This window comes from Pogonomyrmex barbatus, unplaced genomic scaffold (genome assembly GCF_055798465.1).
Source record: "Pogonomyrmex barbatus isolate J1 unplaced genomic scaffold, ASM5579846v1 scaffold4, whole genome shotgun sequence".
In the NCBI taxonomy this organism is placed as follows: Eukaryota; Metazoa; Arthropoda; class Insecta; order Hymenoptera; family Formicidae; genus Pogonomyrmex; species Pogonomyrmex barbatus.
Window position 1 is genome coordinate 9,593,071 of NW_028297138.1, and position 17,684 is coordinate 9,610,754.

At 36.6% G+C, this 17,684-nt stretch overlaps 2 protein-coding genes across 3 annotated transcripts in view; one reads left to right on the forward strand and one right to left on the reverse strand.

Moving 5' to 3' along the window:
• The window catches only part of LOC105423580 (lachesin), a 49,499-nt gene that overhangs the window by 10,522 nt on the left and 21,293 nt on the right, over positions 1–17,684 (reverse strand). For both annotated transcript variants that reach the window (XM_011633366.3, XM_089081343.1), the window contains exon 3: positions 12,758–12,855. In XM_011633366.3, the coding sequence (XP_011631668.2) occupies positions 12,758–12,855 (98 nt within the window). The remainder of the gene's footprint in view (positions 1–12,757; positions 12,856–17,684) is intronic.
• Positions 8,604–17,684, forward strand: part of pygo (pygopus family PHD finger) — an 86,744-nt gene continuing 77,663 nt past the window's right edge. Inside the window, exon 1 of the mRNA XM_089081341.1 lies at positions 8,604–8,626. The gene's annotated coding sequence lies outside the window, so the exon portion shown is untranslated. The remainder of the gene's footprint in view (positions 8,627–17,684) is intronic.

Below are 17,684 nucleotides of genomic sequence, written 5' to 3' on the forward strand. Positions count from 1 at the left end.
GGCCAGTTACATGCCGCTCTGGGGCACAACCTGGTTTGGTGTGTTGCTCATACACCTGTGCGACACGCGTGTACTTGGCCGCAACCTCAACGGCGAGCTCAGACGAAGGGGTTGATCGCTGCGAAAACAGGGTTAATTGGCCTTGAGGTCACACACATTGCATTTACCTGACACGCGTTAATACAAAATTGATATCGTATGAGCTATGCTCCAGAAACAAATGTATATTAATAAAGAGCATAATCATGAAATTTTGCTCCTAAAGCTTACGAATTTTCTGTAAAATAAATTTTGAAAATTTTTTTAGAGAAATTTTTTTATTTTAAATTTTCACTTAAAAAATATCTGGAATTTTGGATAAAATAAATAAGTAATGAATTATAATTGCTTTAATTGCTGTAAATAAGTAATGAATTATATACATGTCAATTTTCATGATTAAGCTAATTAATGGCCTAACGTGAAATTTACATTCTTATTTTTAAAAATACAAAATTATCATATAATGAATAGTACATAAATGAACTGAATTTTAGATTTATAAAGTTCTTCTTTTTTTGTGAAAATGTGAAAGTATGGCCGGAATATCTAGGAGCTAGCACACAAGGGATTAGAGATAAAATTAATTTGAAAGTTAAATTGGTTTTCTGTAAAATGACATCTAAAATAGAAAGTAAAGGGAAAATGATATAACAAGTTTTTTCTAAAAAAAAAAAAAAATCTATTGATCACGCTTCTTTGTAAGAAAAGAAGTTTCTCTTTGTATAGCAATGCTATTTGTGATCATGGGGTAATGGGAAAGCGGCGAGAGCCCGTGTGCGGTTATAGCTTAATCGAATCGATGTATAAGTAGCTCAATATAAATCGAGTTTCCGTTTTAAAGCGAGCATTTACGCGAAAAACGAAATGCCTTTAGCTATCGAGGAAACGGAAAGGGGTTGAACGAGAGAAAACTAAAAGATGACGGAAGTCGCCGTTTGAATCCTTTCTTTATCGAGGTACAATCGACGGCGCTTTAAGTACATTGTCACGAAGGAATAACAGTTTGTTCTGTATGAAAGGAGAGAGGAGGCACTATCGACGCTGACTGTGGGGTCATTATCCCTACGGAGAAGATAACGATTCGTTCGATTCGTTCTATTCCGGAATAATACTGTCCCTCTCTCTTTGCGGAAAAGGCATGCTTATCGTATAAAAAGCTCCCGAGAACTCAAACGGCAACTTAGTTCGGTATTTTGCGTGGTCACGATCCTGGGAACCGACGGATATGCATAATAGACACGTATAATTCGAAAGGATAATTAATGAAATATAAATCTGAGATCTCTATTTCACTGCACGTTTAGAAAGATACTTGTTTTCTTTTTAACTCCTTTGTGAATAATAAAGAGAGCATAATTTAATCGCTTTCGTTTCCTTTGGTCGGATTATTTTCTTGCGGTTGCTTGATGTTCCATTTGAAACGGGTGAATTTTATGTATCGAATCTGTTATATATAATCTGTTTTATATATAAAATTGAATACGTGATGCATCAACAATTTACAGTCAGTCAATATTTGAAATTTCTTTAACGGGATTGTAAGGATTTCTGGGTATTTTTTATAGGTATTTTTTTGTTTTTTTAATATTTCATTTTTTAAATTTAATTACTAGTAATTGAAACATTACATATTCGATCAACGTTCAGAAGATAAATGTGATAGACTGCAATCGTGTCAAGGCGGCTTTCGTTATGATGCTTAATAAGCTTGGTGATAATCCTTCGCATCAAAGAGACTTTGATATTAATTAGACTATTAGAGGTACAAATCTCCTTTCTCTGTATAAAGCACTTCAATGTTAAAAGTGCTCTTCAATTAAATGTGTAAATAATAAATAGGTTAAATATTTAAATATTTAAAATATTAAATTTATTACTTTGAAATATTAAAAATATAAGTGGGCGATATTACACGAAGGATTTAAGCTTAGTAATGGACGATTCAAGTGAAAGCCTACTACTAAAAATATATTATATATTTATTTATGTACCCAATAATGGTACATTTATATAACGGTATTACACCGCATGAATCATGTTTACATGAATATCGATTAGTGAAGATTAACATTGAACTATCAATTATCTTTATATCTATGCATCGCTCAGGAATACAAAATTAGTTTGTTATCAAAAGTATAATTTTATAATATTATGAAATATATATCTCGTATAATGATTGAAGCGTGCTAAATAAATCGTATCTACAACAATTATCAAGTATCTAATTGCTTGATCGAATCACTCTCGTAGTAGATCATGCGGAGTGATTGCGCGTAGAACTGAATTTAATGAGATTAACAGGATATTCGGTGCGTAATCGGCTTGAGTCCTTTGAGTGGGATAGCTGATCGTCCAGATAGAACGCTACACGTCAATCGCTGTACACGATTTCTTCTTTTCGTCGCAGTTCGAGAGTTACTTCTCCCGAGTGTGCAGTTTCATTGTGTGCCTTAATTTAATAACTGAAATACTATTTCTCTAGTTATTCGTATGTACGTTCGTTCCGTACTTGCGCAACCTTCGTCTCCCGTACGCTTTTATCCTCGGATTTTCCACGGTCTCGTTACAACAAGAAGCGCTCATTGCAACAGGAAGAGACGTAGAGAAAGACTTCCTCTCTCGGCTGATAAATTAAAAACGAGTTCTATACTTACCCGGACGGAACCGCTCGACCGCCATTTCCACCACTAGCTCTTTGTAAGAGCATTAGCACCTTGAATCTAAGGCTTACGTTCCTCCGTCGTTGGGATATAAATCTACCTCTGTGAATCGTCCGGAACCGACGGCTATGAGGTCTCCTTCTCACGTCTCCCGGCCAACCAAACGAGGCGCAAAGTATTTTCCCCGGGAAAACACTTCCTCGGACGGGCTCGATGGCTGACACACACACACACAGTACTCAAGCAGATACGAAATCCCCCGGTGGGCACGTCCACGTCGACGTCGGCGGTCGGTACCCCTCCAGTGTAATATTTCGAGAGATCCCGTCTCACGAATCTACGTTAGCGCTAAGAGATTGCTCCCCATACCCCTTTACCCGCCGACTGCCGCCCCCCTCCTCCTCCGCTCAACCATCTCTTCCTTTCTCCATTGTAATCATGGAAACAATCATTCTTCTCTCTCCCTGGCTCTTCTTCAGTCTGACTGCACATTCTCCGTCTTTTACTCTCTCTCTTTCTTCCTTCATATCTCTCTCTCTCTCTCTCTCTCTCTCTCTCTCTCTCTCTCTCTCTCTCTCTCTCTCTCTCTCTCTCTCTCTCTCTCTCTCTCTCTCTCTCTCTCTCTCTCTCTCTCTCTCTCTCTCTCTCTCTCTCTCTCTCTCTCTCTCTCTCTCTCTCTCTCTCTCTCTCTCTCTTCTTCTTCTTCTTCTTCTTCTCATCTCCACTATTTCACAGACAATTCCTACGCCACGTTCAGTATTTCTCGTTCTCTACTCTGCCACTTCCGCCCCTGTTCTTCGTCTGTCCATGTGGCCGTTCATCTCTGTCTCTCTCTTTCTCTTCTCTCTCTCTCTCTCTCTCTCTCTCTCTCTCTCTCTCTCTCCTCTCCTCTTTCCCCATTTCTCCCTCTCTCTCTCTCTTTGTTCGCAAGCACAGCGGATTTCGGTATATCTCGTTCTATCGTTGCGCCGATGGCAAGCGCAATGTGTTTGTGGCGCGCGGGGTACCTCGGCGTGGTGTGCTGATGGCAGTGGGGGCGGCTGATGATACTGGTGTTAGTGAGGGTGCTGGAGGTGGTGGTGATGGCGGCAGCGGTAGCGGTAGTGAGCTACCCTTTCGCTCGCTTCCGCAGCAATCACCGATTTGTCTGAATAAGCCCCGGGCAAGTATATGCTCATGCTTACCCTGGGGAAACACCACTTCGGCCAACTCGCACTCCCTCCCTTCCTCGCGTCGCTTTCGCCGCGCCGACAGTCTACTGCTACTACTGCTGCTGCTTCTGCTGCCTAGCTAACAATCCCCGCCCTCGGCATCCCTGAAAATGTTCCCGTTTCATCGACGCTTGATGGAAACGTCGGCAGGAACAGCCGCGGTAGGCTCTAGCAGGGGATTGCGAAACGGGGTGAAGGAACGAAAAAGAAGAGACGCCAGTCGAAGTTTCTTCTCGTGTATTGTCGATAGCGGAACTGGTATTACGGAGGAAAGGCAAGAAGATGGGCGACGAAACACAGAGCTGTTGGGTTCTTACCGGTCTTACTAGGTAAACAGTGAGAGGACAGTGTATAACTCCTTCACAAAAAGGACCTCCAACATCACGGCAATTTTAATTATAATGATACACAAGCTTGTTGATTTCAATAAAACAGAAGCTCATTATTATTATTATAATATATTCTTGTAAAAGAATTAAGTGTAAAAGATATTTTATTAATTAAAATAATGAAATTTACAATATTTAGGTAACAATATTTTTAATGTAAATATAACTTTGAATTATGTAATTGCAAATAATAAAGTGTTTCGTGATTGCGATTGCGATGATTTCGCGATGATAGGAGAAAGAAGTGTTTTCTGTCGCGACCGTGTTACATAACGCGTGTTAAGTTCACTGAACAATAAGGAAGTGAACATTCTCTTGAGCGGGCAGTGAGATATGACTTAGTAAACTTGCAACTTCGCTCAACTATAAAGGACGATATCTCGCGAGAGAGAAGGTTGACGGTGATAAATGAATCGTCATAAGCAACTAAATTCGTCTCGACACGCTTCTCAAAACGCCGCTATTCATATTACTGTATTCACATTCATTTATGATCCCAATCTTCCCCCATTTCACGTGCATCGTCTAAAGTATAATTGGATTATGTACGTATAATACGTATATCGGAGGAAGCTTTCGTGGATTTATGTTTATCGGATATTTGCTATTGTGTTTTGCCGGTCCAAATATATGCGTCTATCCTATTTCATCATCAGTTCTCGATAATGGATGATCTTATGTGAATTGATTTAATCCGCTTTGAGCTTGCCAACATCCATAATTACGCGAATAGTCAGTAAAATCGAGTAACGATATCAATTGATCATAGCTTGAGTAATGAATTACATTCGTGATTAGTGATAGAAAAATATCTCTTAATATCTAACAGACGTGTTTAAAAACAGAAAAATTAACAGGGTTTTGTATCTGAGTATCTCGGATACAAGAAATTCAGAGAAAATGATACGAATATCCTGCTTCACGCTGAAATATGGTAGGAATCGCTTTGATTTCTTTCGAGCGCGCATTTCGACTTTCGCAAATGAGAACGTTTAAGGGATCAGAGACGTCACGTACACCTCACAGAAGATATCATCGTCCATTTTTTTCTTGATCCGTCTTTCGCGTCGACAGGAGGGCGGGGGGAGGGGGGGGGGGGAAAGAGGTAGATACAAGTCTTGCCGCCCTGCATCTCGGCGATTTGCCTCGTTTTACTTCCTTGAAAAGGTGCCGCGGATACTAAAAGCTTCAAGCTTGTCGGTGCCTTTTTTTCGTTTAGGTGGAAGGCTTTAGAAGATCGGTCGAGACGAGCACAAGAATAGTAAGAAAACACTGAGGAACTCCGCGAAGATAAAGCGCTGAAAGAGCCGCTGTTAAAGTGTGGATCAGAGTGTATGTGTGTATGTGACTGTGTGCGCGCGTACGAATTTTTATCTACTTGTCGCGAAAGGCGTTTTATAATCTTCTGAAAATTGCACGCTTTTAGGATCGTACTTTTGTGTCGGTAGCTCCCTCCATTTCCTTTTATCCATTATTATGATCGTTTTTTAGAGTCGGCTTCTTTGCTAATTGGCAATATTGAACGAATAAAACTTTTATGGAAAGACATCCGATTAGCTCCAAATATTAAACGCACAAATGATTTCGGTTGTCGTCTCGCAATCTTTGTTTTTTTTTTTTAAATTTTTTGCGCATATTATTTTTGCCTTAATAATATAATTAAATTTGTGTTTAATATTCTTAATGAAAATGAATTTTATGATAATTGTTTGAGTAATAAGTTGAGATGTAGAGATTTTTAATTATTTAATTTACGAAAGAGAGAATCGAAAACAACTCTGTGATATATTTTATCATTTATATATATTAAATGTATACGGTGTGAATGTGTGAAAAGTTTCTTCATTACAAGGAAAAAAATTCGTATTTCTTATTTTTCGTTTCTGACATCTACATAATTTAATTTAATCACAGTGAGAAAATAGAAGTTTTAATTATACATACATTATTTAATTCTTTTTTTTTAGTAAAAATTTAAATGGTTGCTTAATTATTTCATATAGAAAATATTATTGGTTCATTTGTAGATTAAAATCTATTTTAATTTTGATTGCAAGGAAAACTGATTTACTGCTATTTTGCTACTTTTGTATTCCAAGAAGAATAAAATTGTGTCGACTTAATAAATTAACGAATAAAATTATATTGTTGTACTATTTACAATAAAATTGTTATTTTATAAAATTTTAATTTTATTTCTGAAATGTACATATAGTAATAAAATGAATTAATCTACATAAATATTTTATTAAAACAAAGATAGATTTTATTTTTTAAATAAACTTACAAAGGTAGTGTGTGACAACAGAATTTATTTGAAAATTATTTTAAAATTATGACATTTTGTGTACATTTATGCTATAAAGACAATCCAAAATTTGCGTCAATTTTGTAGCAAAAATAATTAATAATATATTATTAAAACATAATTATACTTTTATTAATTTATTAATATGTCTGTTATGATTTTACATGTTACATCTATAGATATGTATGTGTATCAATCTTCATTCTTTCAAAAATCATTTAATTTGATGATGTATGCGTATATGGTTGTTTATCTGCTTTAATAGCCCGATAGCGAAATTCGAGCGAGAAGACAGCATCTTTTTTTTTTGAATGTCATTGCGCTCTTAAAATACAATCATCGATACAACGATAACGAGACGAAAACATAATTATTCTCTATTAGAAATTGGTGATAATCAATTTGCATTATTAATTATTTTTGCGATCGACGCTTCATAAGCTTATCGATACGATAACTATTTATCAAAGTAGATATTTTGCTCGATTTGTTCGGTTGAAGTGGAAGTCGAATGAAAGTATTATCAATTATTCCGTTGCGAAATTTACGCGCGATTATTTCTTTAACGATGCTTCGCTTTGGATATACCTCGTTCATACCCTCGTTCTTTTTTTTTCCCCGATTTAATGTAATTCGTCTACTTTTCGGATTGAAAGCGGCGAGAGTAATACTCGAATTATCGTATCGAGTGATTCAAACGATGGAAAGCCGTGATGTATCGATTATTTATTATTGATATGCGTTTCGCCGGATTTAATGTATTGCATGTGTAACTGAATTTCGATCGTATATTTTCGAACACGGTTCGTTGTGTCTTAATTAGTCTTTAACTCAATTTTATTAATCGCATCGTATCGCACGGTATCGGGATAAAAATTTGCCGACGTCGCGTCCGAATTTTTCATTCGTTAATGAAATGCATATTCGCGGATATTAAGCAGATATCGATTCGGAGCGTCGCGTTTTTAATTACTAGGTACAATCGTGATTAATTTCGTGTTTCGATAATTATCAGTCGCGCGAGAATGAATTTCGTATTCGTACATCGCGCGGCTCATTGTAAAATCCTTCGTCGTCCTACGAAAGCCCTAATTCGTTATTGCGTTAATTTCCGGGACGTCTATAAGTAATGAAACGCCGCGACGGTCAACAACGATCGTCGATCGACGCGTTTGGAGTATGTAGGAAACGAGGGAGTATCTCCTGTACTTTTATTTTATATTACGCGCGTGAAATATTCCCGTGGCAACGACAAATTGACTGGCACTCGGCGCTCAGCATTTTTTTGCGATGTTACAGCGCGCGCTGTGTTTATACAACCTCGTTTTGTTTATCATTCGCGCGGCGAGGCTCGAGCGGGCAGGCAGCGGAGCTCCGGCGCTCCGTCTTCGCATTAGCTTTCGAGACATTATTGCGACGCTATTTCTGCGTGCTTATTGATTGAGTATCGGCATGGCACGGAACGGACCGAGTAACATTTCGAATCGAGTAGCATTGCGACGCGTTTATTTAGTAAACATGACTGCGGTTCGTCGTGTAATGTATATTGATATTTATCAATCGCGTAAGATAAACGCGACATACCTGTATTGGTGATGGTTATTAAAACCCTCCGTCTAACATTTGCTCGCGAGAAATTCATGTTTTTCAGGAAACATTTCTCAACTCTGTGGTTATTCTTTACAACGTAGTAAAATCGGGAGTGTCGGAAGATTGTTAATTTTGGGGGATTAACAACAAAGTTGTGCGATGATAATTAATCGCGACTGTTTCCGCAGTGTTATGTTGCGTGATGAAACTGACAACTCTGACAACTTGAGAGGAGGTGGAGGCCTAGGAGAGGCATCGGGCGACGGCGGAGCAACCATGGAGTAAGTAGCTTATCATTTATTTGGACACAATTATCTCTCGCAATATTAATTGTCTTGGGCAGTGCTCTAACATGATTATATGATTTTTGTTTTACAGTTCATCGTAATTGATATTACAACTCCGCTGTTGCGCATCGTATCGGTGAGTCGAAATATTTATTTTATTTTAAAATAACAGATCTGTGCGTGTTATATGAAAGACAAATATGTAATTAAACATATGTGTATGGGTACGTATTAAATTAAAAACAGAAAGATATTACGTCTCGCAGATTCATTATCTCGAATAAGATGGGTTAAAGTCACTTAAATCATATATATGATAAAAATTATTTATTGAACAGAGTAGGAAAAAAATTTTAATCATTACTTTTCTTTCTTCTTTTTTAAATATCTTTTTAAAGAAGTCTACATTCTTTTCGCATTTTTCCATATTTTAAATATTATTTGAATTGATACAAAAGAAAGAAATATTAAAATTTCTTTATATATACATTTCAATAAATATAAGGAAAATAATAGAAAATATTTTGCATATTCCATCTCACACATTTAATTAAAATTATTTAATGGTTATTATTCATATTTATACAACGTATCTCAATTTTATCCCAATTTTTTAACTCATGTATTTACAAATTGTTACAATTATTTGCTATATAATTGCAAATATATATCGAAAAAATTGTACATAATTGCATATAAATTCAATATTTGATGTATCGTCATTTATTTTTATAGTAAAATGCAACTTCAAGATAATAAATTTTAATACATTTAATATTCGATTAATCGCTCATTTATCTCCGTGGTAATCTGATTGATAACACTTTAATGGCGTTCTCTGGGAATTAATTAACATTGAAGATTTAATGTCACCATAGTTTCTGGATAGTTGCTTAATTACTTCACTTAGAATAATTATATCAATTTGAACCTTAGAATCTGTTGTTAAAACATTACGTGATATAGTCATAGGATATAATGAAATAAATCTTACAATTTGATATTGACATCCACAACTGAAACTGAAACTTTAATTCAGTGGAAATAGCAAGTTTACCAAGTCGAAAATTACGTATTCCGTCTGATCATTTTCAGTCTTAACTACTGAGCTTTACCATTTCAAGCGAGAGGTACACTTAACTAAGTTAACTAACGCAGATGCTAACAAATATTGACTAAATTTCCTTTAACTACATACTTAAGCACAAAGTATTAAAGACGAGATATCTTACGTATCACGAATAATGATATATATATATATATATATATATATATATATATATATAATTTGGGGAGAAATAGCTGTATGTCTGAATGGGTATCGATTTTCGAATACAAAGCAACGTGAATGAACTTATTGTTGACTCGATATCATAGTTTCCATAGACAAACCTAAAGATTATGCGTTCTCAGTCACGATTTTTTATCAAGATTTGCAACGATTTCAATTACAAATAATATTAATGCGAAGAGATATTTTTTAAAAAAAGTTCAAAGAATTTTTGTGTTAAAATATTCGAAATAAAAGTTAACTTTATCCGAGAAACATGTACATTCAACCATGTTTAAACCATGGCGATGAAATGTTAAACGTATAAGAAAGCAAAGCATGTTTCACGAAGTTTTAACCAATGATGCGTTAACAACAAAGTCTAATGTACCGGTGTAAATTACCTGCAACTTCGTTTTATGAAGACGAAATCCTCGGTCACGTATATGCATGTTCCATTAATGTTTTACGTACCGTGTATAAACATGTACGCGGTGAATAGCTATTTTCTTACCCGTTTTTCAATGTCTTGAAATCATGTTTCTGCACGTTCGCTGCAATTTACATTTAGATAAAGACGCATTAAGAAAAATTAAAGAAATTTAAAATTTTCACGATTGTTTTGAACAATTTTTTTAAATATATAATTTATATAAAAAAATATATTGTTTATAAAAGTATCCCTTGTTTTAGGTAAATTTTTTATGTTTAATGCTTACTTTCAATACATTTTAAATAATGAACATTTGTAACAGAAAAGAAAAATTATCTTACGATGTGAATATAAAAAATATTGATAAAAATGTTGTTCTTAATAAATATCCTTATATAGTTTGTTCGTTAAAAAACACGCCATTATTACAACACTTCTTTGTGACAGCACGTGCATAAAGCACTCTTATTACTAGTCCGTGATATACAAATATGCGAGTCTGTTTGATGACAGAACATAGCTAGGGTATGGCGAAGTGCATAAAAATAGTGCATGTACGCGAATATATATATATATATATATATATATAAAAAAAAACTATTAACTGTGTGTGTATACCGAACAGCAAATAGCTATTGCCCAGAGTGTTTTTGGGCCAACCGCGAAGTGTATTCGATTTTGTCCATGTAAAACTAGGAACGAGGAAAAAAAAAGAAGGAATATGTGCGTATGCATATGAGAGAGGGGGGGAGGGAGGGAGGGAGGGAGGGAGGGAGAGAGAGAGAGAGAGAGAGAGAGAGAGAGAGAGAGAGAGAGAGAGAGAGAGAGAAGTATAGTGCATATAATCCGCGTATGAAAGTTTACGATTCGTATTGTGAAATACGAATTCACAATGCTATTGCTATATGTATTAATAGCAAAGTGACCCTTGTTAACTTTTCTCCTTAATCACGAAATTTAACAGAATCGATATGACTTTTTTATGTGAAATTTGATTTTCATATAAACTGTGAGTTTATATGAAATTTTTTTTTACTTTTTCTCCCTTTATTTATCTTTTTTCTATATTTGCCTATTGGATTGTAACAACAGAAAATTACTCTGTACACATTTCATCAGTTACATTTCAAAATTTGTTACATCTACCGTTCTTTTATGATTGTGTTACATTGCTTTTAGATACATATTAATTGTTTTACAGAATGTATTAATTCAACATTTTTTTTGTCGTTTATTTTTTCGTATCTCTGTGCGAGCTTAACGTTCTTCGAATTTCTTTTTCTTTTTATTTTATGATAGTGGTACATGTTTCTAAATTGACGATTCTTAATTTTGAAAAAATTTATTTTTATGCTATTCCCGTTTTGCGTGTTTTATTTTAAATTGTCCGAGTGCTAATATGACTTCGGCAAAATCCGCGTAACTCTCTCGCATATCATGGCGCCGCTATAATTAGCGATCAATTGACGAAGATGCATGCATTCGTTGGGATTACAGGTCGGCAAGGTCGATCCACATACGAATTTGCGATTATCGAATTTTATTTTACGGACGGCCGCGTGTGGCTCGCGCGCGTTAAAAGCGCTAAACTAAAATAACACAAAATAATGGTGACGCGAGCTTCAACGCATTTAATCGCGTGTCGCTTTATTTTAGAAAGAAAAAAAAAAATCATCGGCGAGTTCTATGGCAAGTCATACACGTACATATATTCGTGGCTCGACTAAAATTCTAATTAATCGATTCGTGCGACATTATAAAAGCATTTTGATGGTCAAAAAATTCGGAGATAAAATAAAATGGCAGCTTTGAAAAATTCCCCCGCAAAGTTAACATTTGGATGTACTACTAGCAGACATTTTCGCGTGACCTATTGAATATATATTTGCATTGCAAATTGCTGAATGTATTACGATCACAGAGGTGCCTTGTTGTTGTTCATTCTCTTTGTTTCTCGAGTATTACCCGAGGAAAGATTCAATGTGAAATAAAAAAAATTATCTCGTTGTTTCATATTAGCAAGTTTACCGTGCTAACCAGAGACAACTTATTCTGTGGACGCGCTCAAGAGAGAATAATTCAAGCATTATTAAATTTTTTTCGTTTGTTTAAATGACATAAAGAAATTTTTACGTATATTACACGTAGAAATATTTTATTTCAACAAAGGTTAAGTTAATTTGCTGATGCAATTTTAATGAAAATCGGCAGAATGTACAACTGTTTCCTCGTCGTTTATATTATCATTTTATTTGCTTATTTCGTATGAACGAACGGAAAATTCGCGCCCGCGGAAAAATACAAGAAATGGCGGATGAAGCGCGTAAAAAGGCACCGGTACGCTGACATCTGCCAGAACCAGCCCGGGGCGATCCATTTATTTCCGCGGGATTACCCGAATTTCAGATTCTCTTATCGCTTTGGCAACGTGCGCTTATGCGTTTCCGCATAAGTCGGCTAATTAGCGCCCGGTGCTTGCTCTGCCGCGAGCGTCGGCGCGCTACTTCGCGTTGCGCCGCGCCGCGCCGGGTTGCATTTCTTGCAAGAATTCACCGGCTGCTTACCTTGTAATTTCCCACTTTCTTGATGATACAGGAGAGGGCGACTTCTTTGCCAATAGCGGCGGTCACGTTGCCGATCGGCTCGGAGAAGCTTGGCACATCTGCGAACCAAAAGAAGCTTCGTGTTATGCTTTTAATTAAGTAACAGACATCCTGAGACCCTTGCGCAAGCAACGCGATCCCTCTGCGATACCTTATAAAATTTTAACTGAAACTTTTTAGGTAAAATTCCGAGAGAGAGAGAGAGAGAGAGAGAGAGAGAGAGAGAGAGAGAGATGTAAGAGACAACGTAATATCCTTGTGACATTTATATTTAGAAACAGATTGCCCGAATAAAAGTTAAATTGCATGGAGCTTCCTGCATGGAACTCGCGAATGTTTAATTTTAATGACATTTTTTAATAAATACACAGTAATTTTCCGACAAAATGTTTGAGGAAAGGAATCGCGTTTGTCGATTTTTTAATATTCATTATCGGATATCTTGGTAATGAAATGAAATGTAAAATTATAAGTTAATAAAACTACCAACTGCACCAAGCATTAAAAATTGTAAACAATTATAAATTATCGAGTTATAGTATTATTCGTGTTCGCTAAATATTGAATTAACTTGTTCACGTTATAAATGAATTGAAGTAATGGATTAACCACAATAGATTAATCGCTTTTATTTATCAATCAATGTTCCCCCGGAGAACAGTTATCTCCGGGGTGCAATTACAATTCAAGTGGCTAGGCCGCGCGTAAACTTAATTAATTTATAACCGGGAAACAATAGAAGACCTAAAATAACGATTGGGACGAACTCCCTTAAGTAGAGTAATTAAAAATACATAAAAGCATCTATTATTATTGGCCCAAGTTGACTGAAACATTGTGATATAAAGAACATCCAGTTAACTTTAAACAAGTTTACGCATTTTTTTCAATTTTTGAGAAAATATAGAAATAGCCAGATTCAAAGGCTTCACGCTGTAAATATTGGACAGTGCAATTATCGTATTACTTACCATGCGCATGAAATTTGAACACGTTTCGCAATTATTCTTGCGCGCGATGATTAAAATAAATATTTCGTGATGCATTATTGGCGCTTCAGTGATACGTCGTGTGCAAACGATACATCACGTTGCTGCGAGATTATAAAACTAATATCGTCCGTTCAACTTTCCATTTCCACAATGTAAAGTGATGTTATAAATATTCGGCCAGGCCAATAAATCGTTATTTTATATGAGGCTTAGTGCGCGCGTTGCTTTGACAAATATTTTATGCCACTCGAGACAGACGCAGTGCTTCGATGTTCATGATTCGTTGCTCTCGTTAAAACGCACGTGACGGCGCAATAGCGGCGATTAACGGCTTGTTGACGCATATAATACCGTATCTCGAACGGTGAAGTATAGTTTTAATTTCCTGTCAAGCCTCAAATTGCAGCTTGTTGACGTAGATGGTGATGCACCGAGTTGTTCTATGCATAAGAATCGTGGGGGCGCGTTACAAGACTGATATAAATGAGGAATATAATAATGAATATTCATTAAAACACCAACTATGGAGAGGCGCTGATGAATTCTTCATCACAAAAGCATTAATCTAAAATATATTGTTGAATATCTCGTTTATAGCTTTCTGTGAACATACCACAGCTTACATAAGCTCAAATACGCATTCATGCGTGAACGCGGATGCGTGTGTGTATTTAATGCAAATTCCTCGTACAAAGTGGCATGAACATACCACGGCTTATAACATGCTCGTATATTGTACCGAAATCTGAACATTAAGATAACGGGAGAAATTACACATTTATCAAGTGCGTTAGAAACTACTCGCGAGAAGTTTCCACGCGTTATATAGTATGTTATAAAAGCGTCCCTTAATTTCCGATTACGTCATTAAGATCTGAGAACTTCAACTGTCACATCTGGTGGGTAATCATATAATTGTTAGTGAACTTGTCTCCTTTTCACTTTTGGCCGCCATTTGAGATCTCGCGCAAATATCATCTCGTGAAATCTCGTTGTTTAATGTTGAAAGAACTCACGCGATCTCGGCAAATTCACGTGAAGATTTTCGCTTATCATCTTTCTACTTCTAGAGGAAAATTACGTAATTGATCTTCCGAGTTGTCCAATTTTCCTACAATAAAAGAGTCTAGATTCATTCTTCTTGATTCATCCCGGCTGCTCTCAGAGAACAATGCGCTGGCTTTATTTTACGAAAGCACCGGCGATTCTTCCCACCGGGCCAGCAGCATCGTAAAATCGAGCCGGTGAATACGGTGCCGAGAAAAAGAAAAAGCGCAGATCGAAGCGGGAAAGTATTACGAGGCGCTACACACTTTTATAAGCAAGAAACCGTCTCTCTCTTACCTCACGGACGGCGGTGGAAACGCGAGGCAAAGTAAAAAGAAGAAACAAAAACAAGAAAAAAAAAAAAAAACGAAAAGTTTAAGCGAACAACATTTCGGCTGTATCGCAGGCACGGCACGTGGCGCAATATTGAAACATGCGCGGAGTCAAAGTTTGCGAATATCGTCTCATCGCCGAGTCATGCTTCTGGATGGTGCAGCATCAGACGCGCAGTATCCGCCCGGCCGTTGCATCGCGGTTGCATCGAACGGAAGAAGCCGCGACTGCGAACTGTCAGCCGAAAACGTGCGAGATTCCGGAATACGTCGGGACTATCCTTCTGGCTGTTTCATGCGTTGCGAGGCCGGATGAATGGGCGAGAACCGAGGGTTATCGTGTCGAAAGGATCGGGTTGTGCAGCGTTGGTTTGCAGCGGAGGTCCGATGGTCTCGAGAAAACAGGGAGAAGGGGGAAGCACTAGAGATATTATGATAAGATATTCACTGACAGAAACAGGAGAGGAAAGGAATTTTCAGCTTCCACCGCCGTCGTCCCCACCCCTTCCCTCCCCCTCCCCCCCCCGCGGCTGTATCCAGAATGTAATATAAGGAGACGTAGGGGAAAATAGCGACGTTACTCGCTTCGAGTGGCCTCGTCTAAGGGGGATGAAATAGGAAGATAGAGGAGAGAGATAGAGAAAAGAAGAGAACTCGGAGAGATTTCGCTTCTCTCAAGAGGGAGGATGATGCCGCGAGCGGTAGGTGTGTATATGGGTGTACGTGCGGGTGCGCATGCACAGTCGTCTTGCTCTTATTTTATGGCGAAATTATTCTGGGAGAAAAATAATTCAATCTCCGCGCACGGTACAAGTTACGGTACTTGGCATCCGCGCTCCCGTACTCGAGTGCCGCTCGTTTCTGTGGACTCGGAATTCCGATCGAAGAACAGATCGGCTTTCACTTTCGGTCCCTCGGCCCGTACCGATAATCACGTGAAAAATAAAAGGTTCACCTCGTCGAGAAAATTGATCCCACCGTCGTACGTTCTTTTGCCGTGGCTTGGTTTACGAGACGAGAACGATAGACGAGTGTGCGACAAATTATTTACGCGGCGCAATTGTCTTCGATTTTTACGTGTTTTTCTAGACATCGTTACGAAAGGAGAAAACTTTTTTATCTTTTAAAGTGAAATTTGAAGATCGCTTAGGATGATGTTGCAAATCAAAATACGAATTTCTAGCACGGAGAAACTTCTTCAAATATTCAATTTGAAAAATGGTTAGTGTAAAAATGTATTGACTCGTTAATATATTACATTTTGTAGAAAAATGTTTACATTGGATATACGCAATCCAGAGTACAACTTTTTTTTAGAAACGAGCGAAGGGAATAACCGTAATGGGCGAATATCCTCCGAATTCGAAATATCAAAAAATCGTTTCGAATTTTCAAGCAAAAGTTTGATGGAAAGCGTGCACGTACGCGCATGCTGCTATATGGAAATTCTATATAGCAATCGAATAACTAAACGTCAAAAATCAGGTGTCAGATTCCGTAGTTACATTCGAACAACTCGAAATCGTTATCACATTCGAAGCTCGCGTTTGTTAAAAAAATTGAATTTGTAAAATTTAAAGCATATCAATTCAGCAGTATCTAAACTTGTAAAAATGTGCAAATGAAGTAATTTTATATATATATATATATAAAATTCATTTGCACATTTATATATATATATATATATATATATATATATATATATATATATATATATATATATACACATATATGCACGTATTTATATATAGAAAAACCTTTTATGCGAAATATTTTCAACTTTTTTAAATATTATTCCGTTCCTTTAGCTTTTAACGCGTGATATTTCACGCGGAAATTTTTGAAAAATTCGAAAGATAAAAAATGTAGATATTAAATCAAAATTGTTGATGGAAAATTACCTTCGATAAAGCAGTTATAATGTACGTATCAAATGAAAATTATTTTTAGTTTATAAATTACAATGTAGTTTTTTCCAGCTTTTAACATTTATAATTTTTTTTATTTTCACATTATTTTTTGTTTTACGCATTATTTTATGCTTATTAAGTGTATCGATTTTATACGAGGTATTTAAAGTGTCTTTGTAATTGTACATTTTGCTTTTTGTGATCACGATCGTTTGTAGGGTGTCGCAAATGCGGCAGCGAATAAAAGTTGTGACGGTCAGTAGTAAAGGTAAGGCATGAGACTGACGTGACGTTGTTATTTCCTTCCCCGTCATAAAAATACGTAACTATGTTAGCGGCTTTAAGCAATCGAGATTCGAACGCGATAGAACGGCTGCACCGTAGTTTCTGTAGCAGCTTCTCTGCGGGAAGCCTCCGGAGCGAGAAACTTGATATCAAAATAAATGGCCGTACCATATCGTGACGTTGTAAAGAATCTAAGAGAATTCGGGCGTGTACGACGACGTTAAACCAAACAATATCGTACTCGTGATACATATGAACATTACGTATCCCAATCGTGCGATAAATAATCCATCAGATTGAAGCACTTTTTTTCAAACAAAAA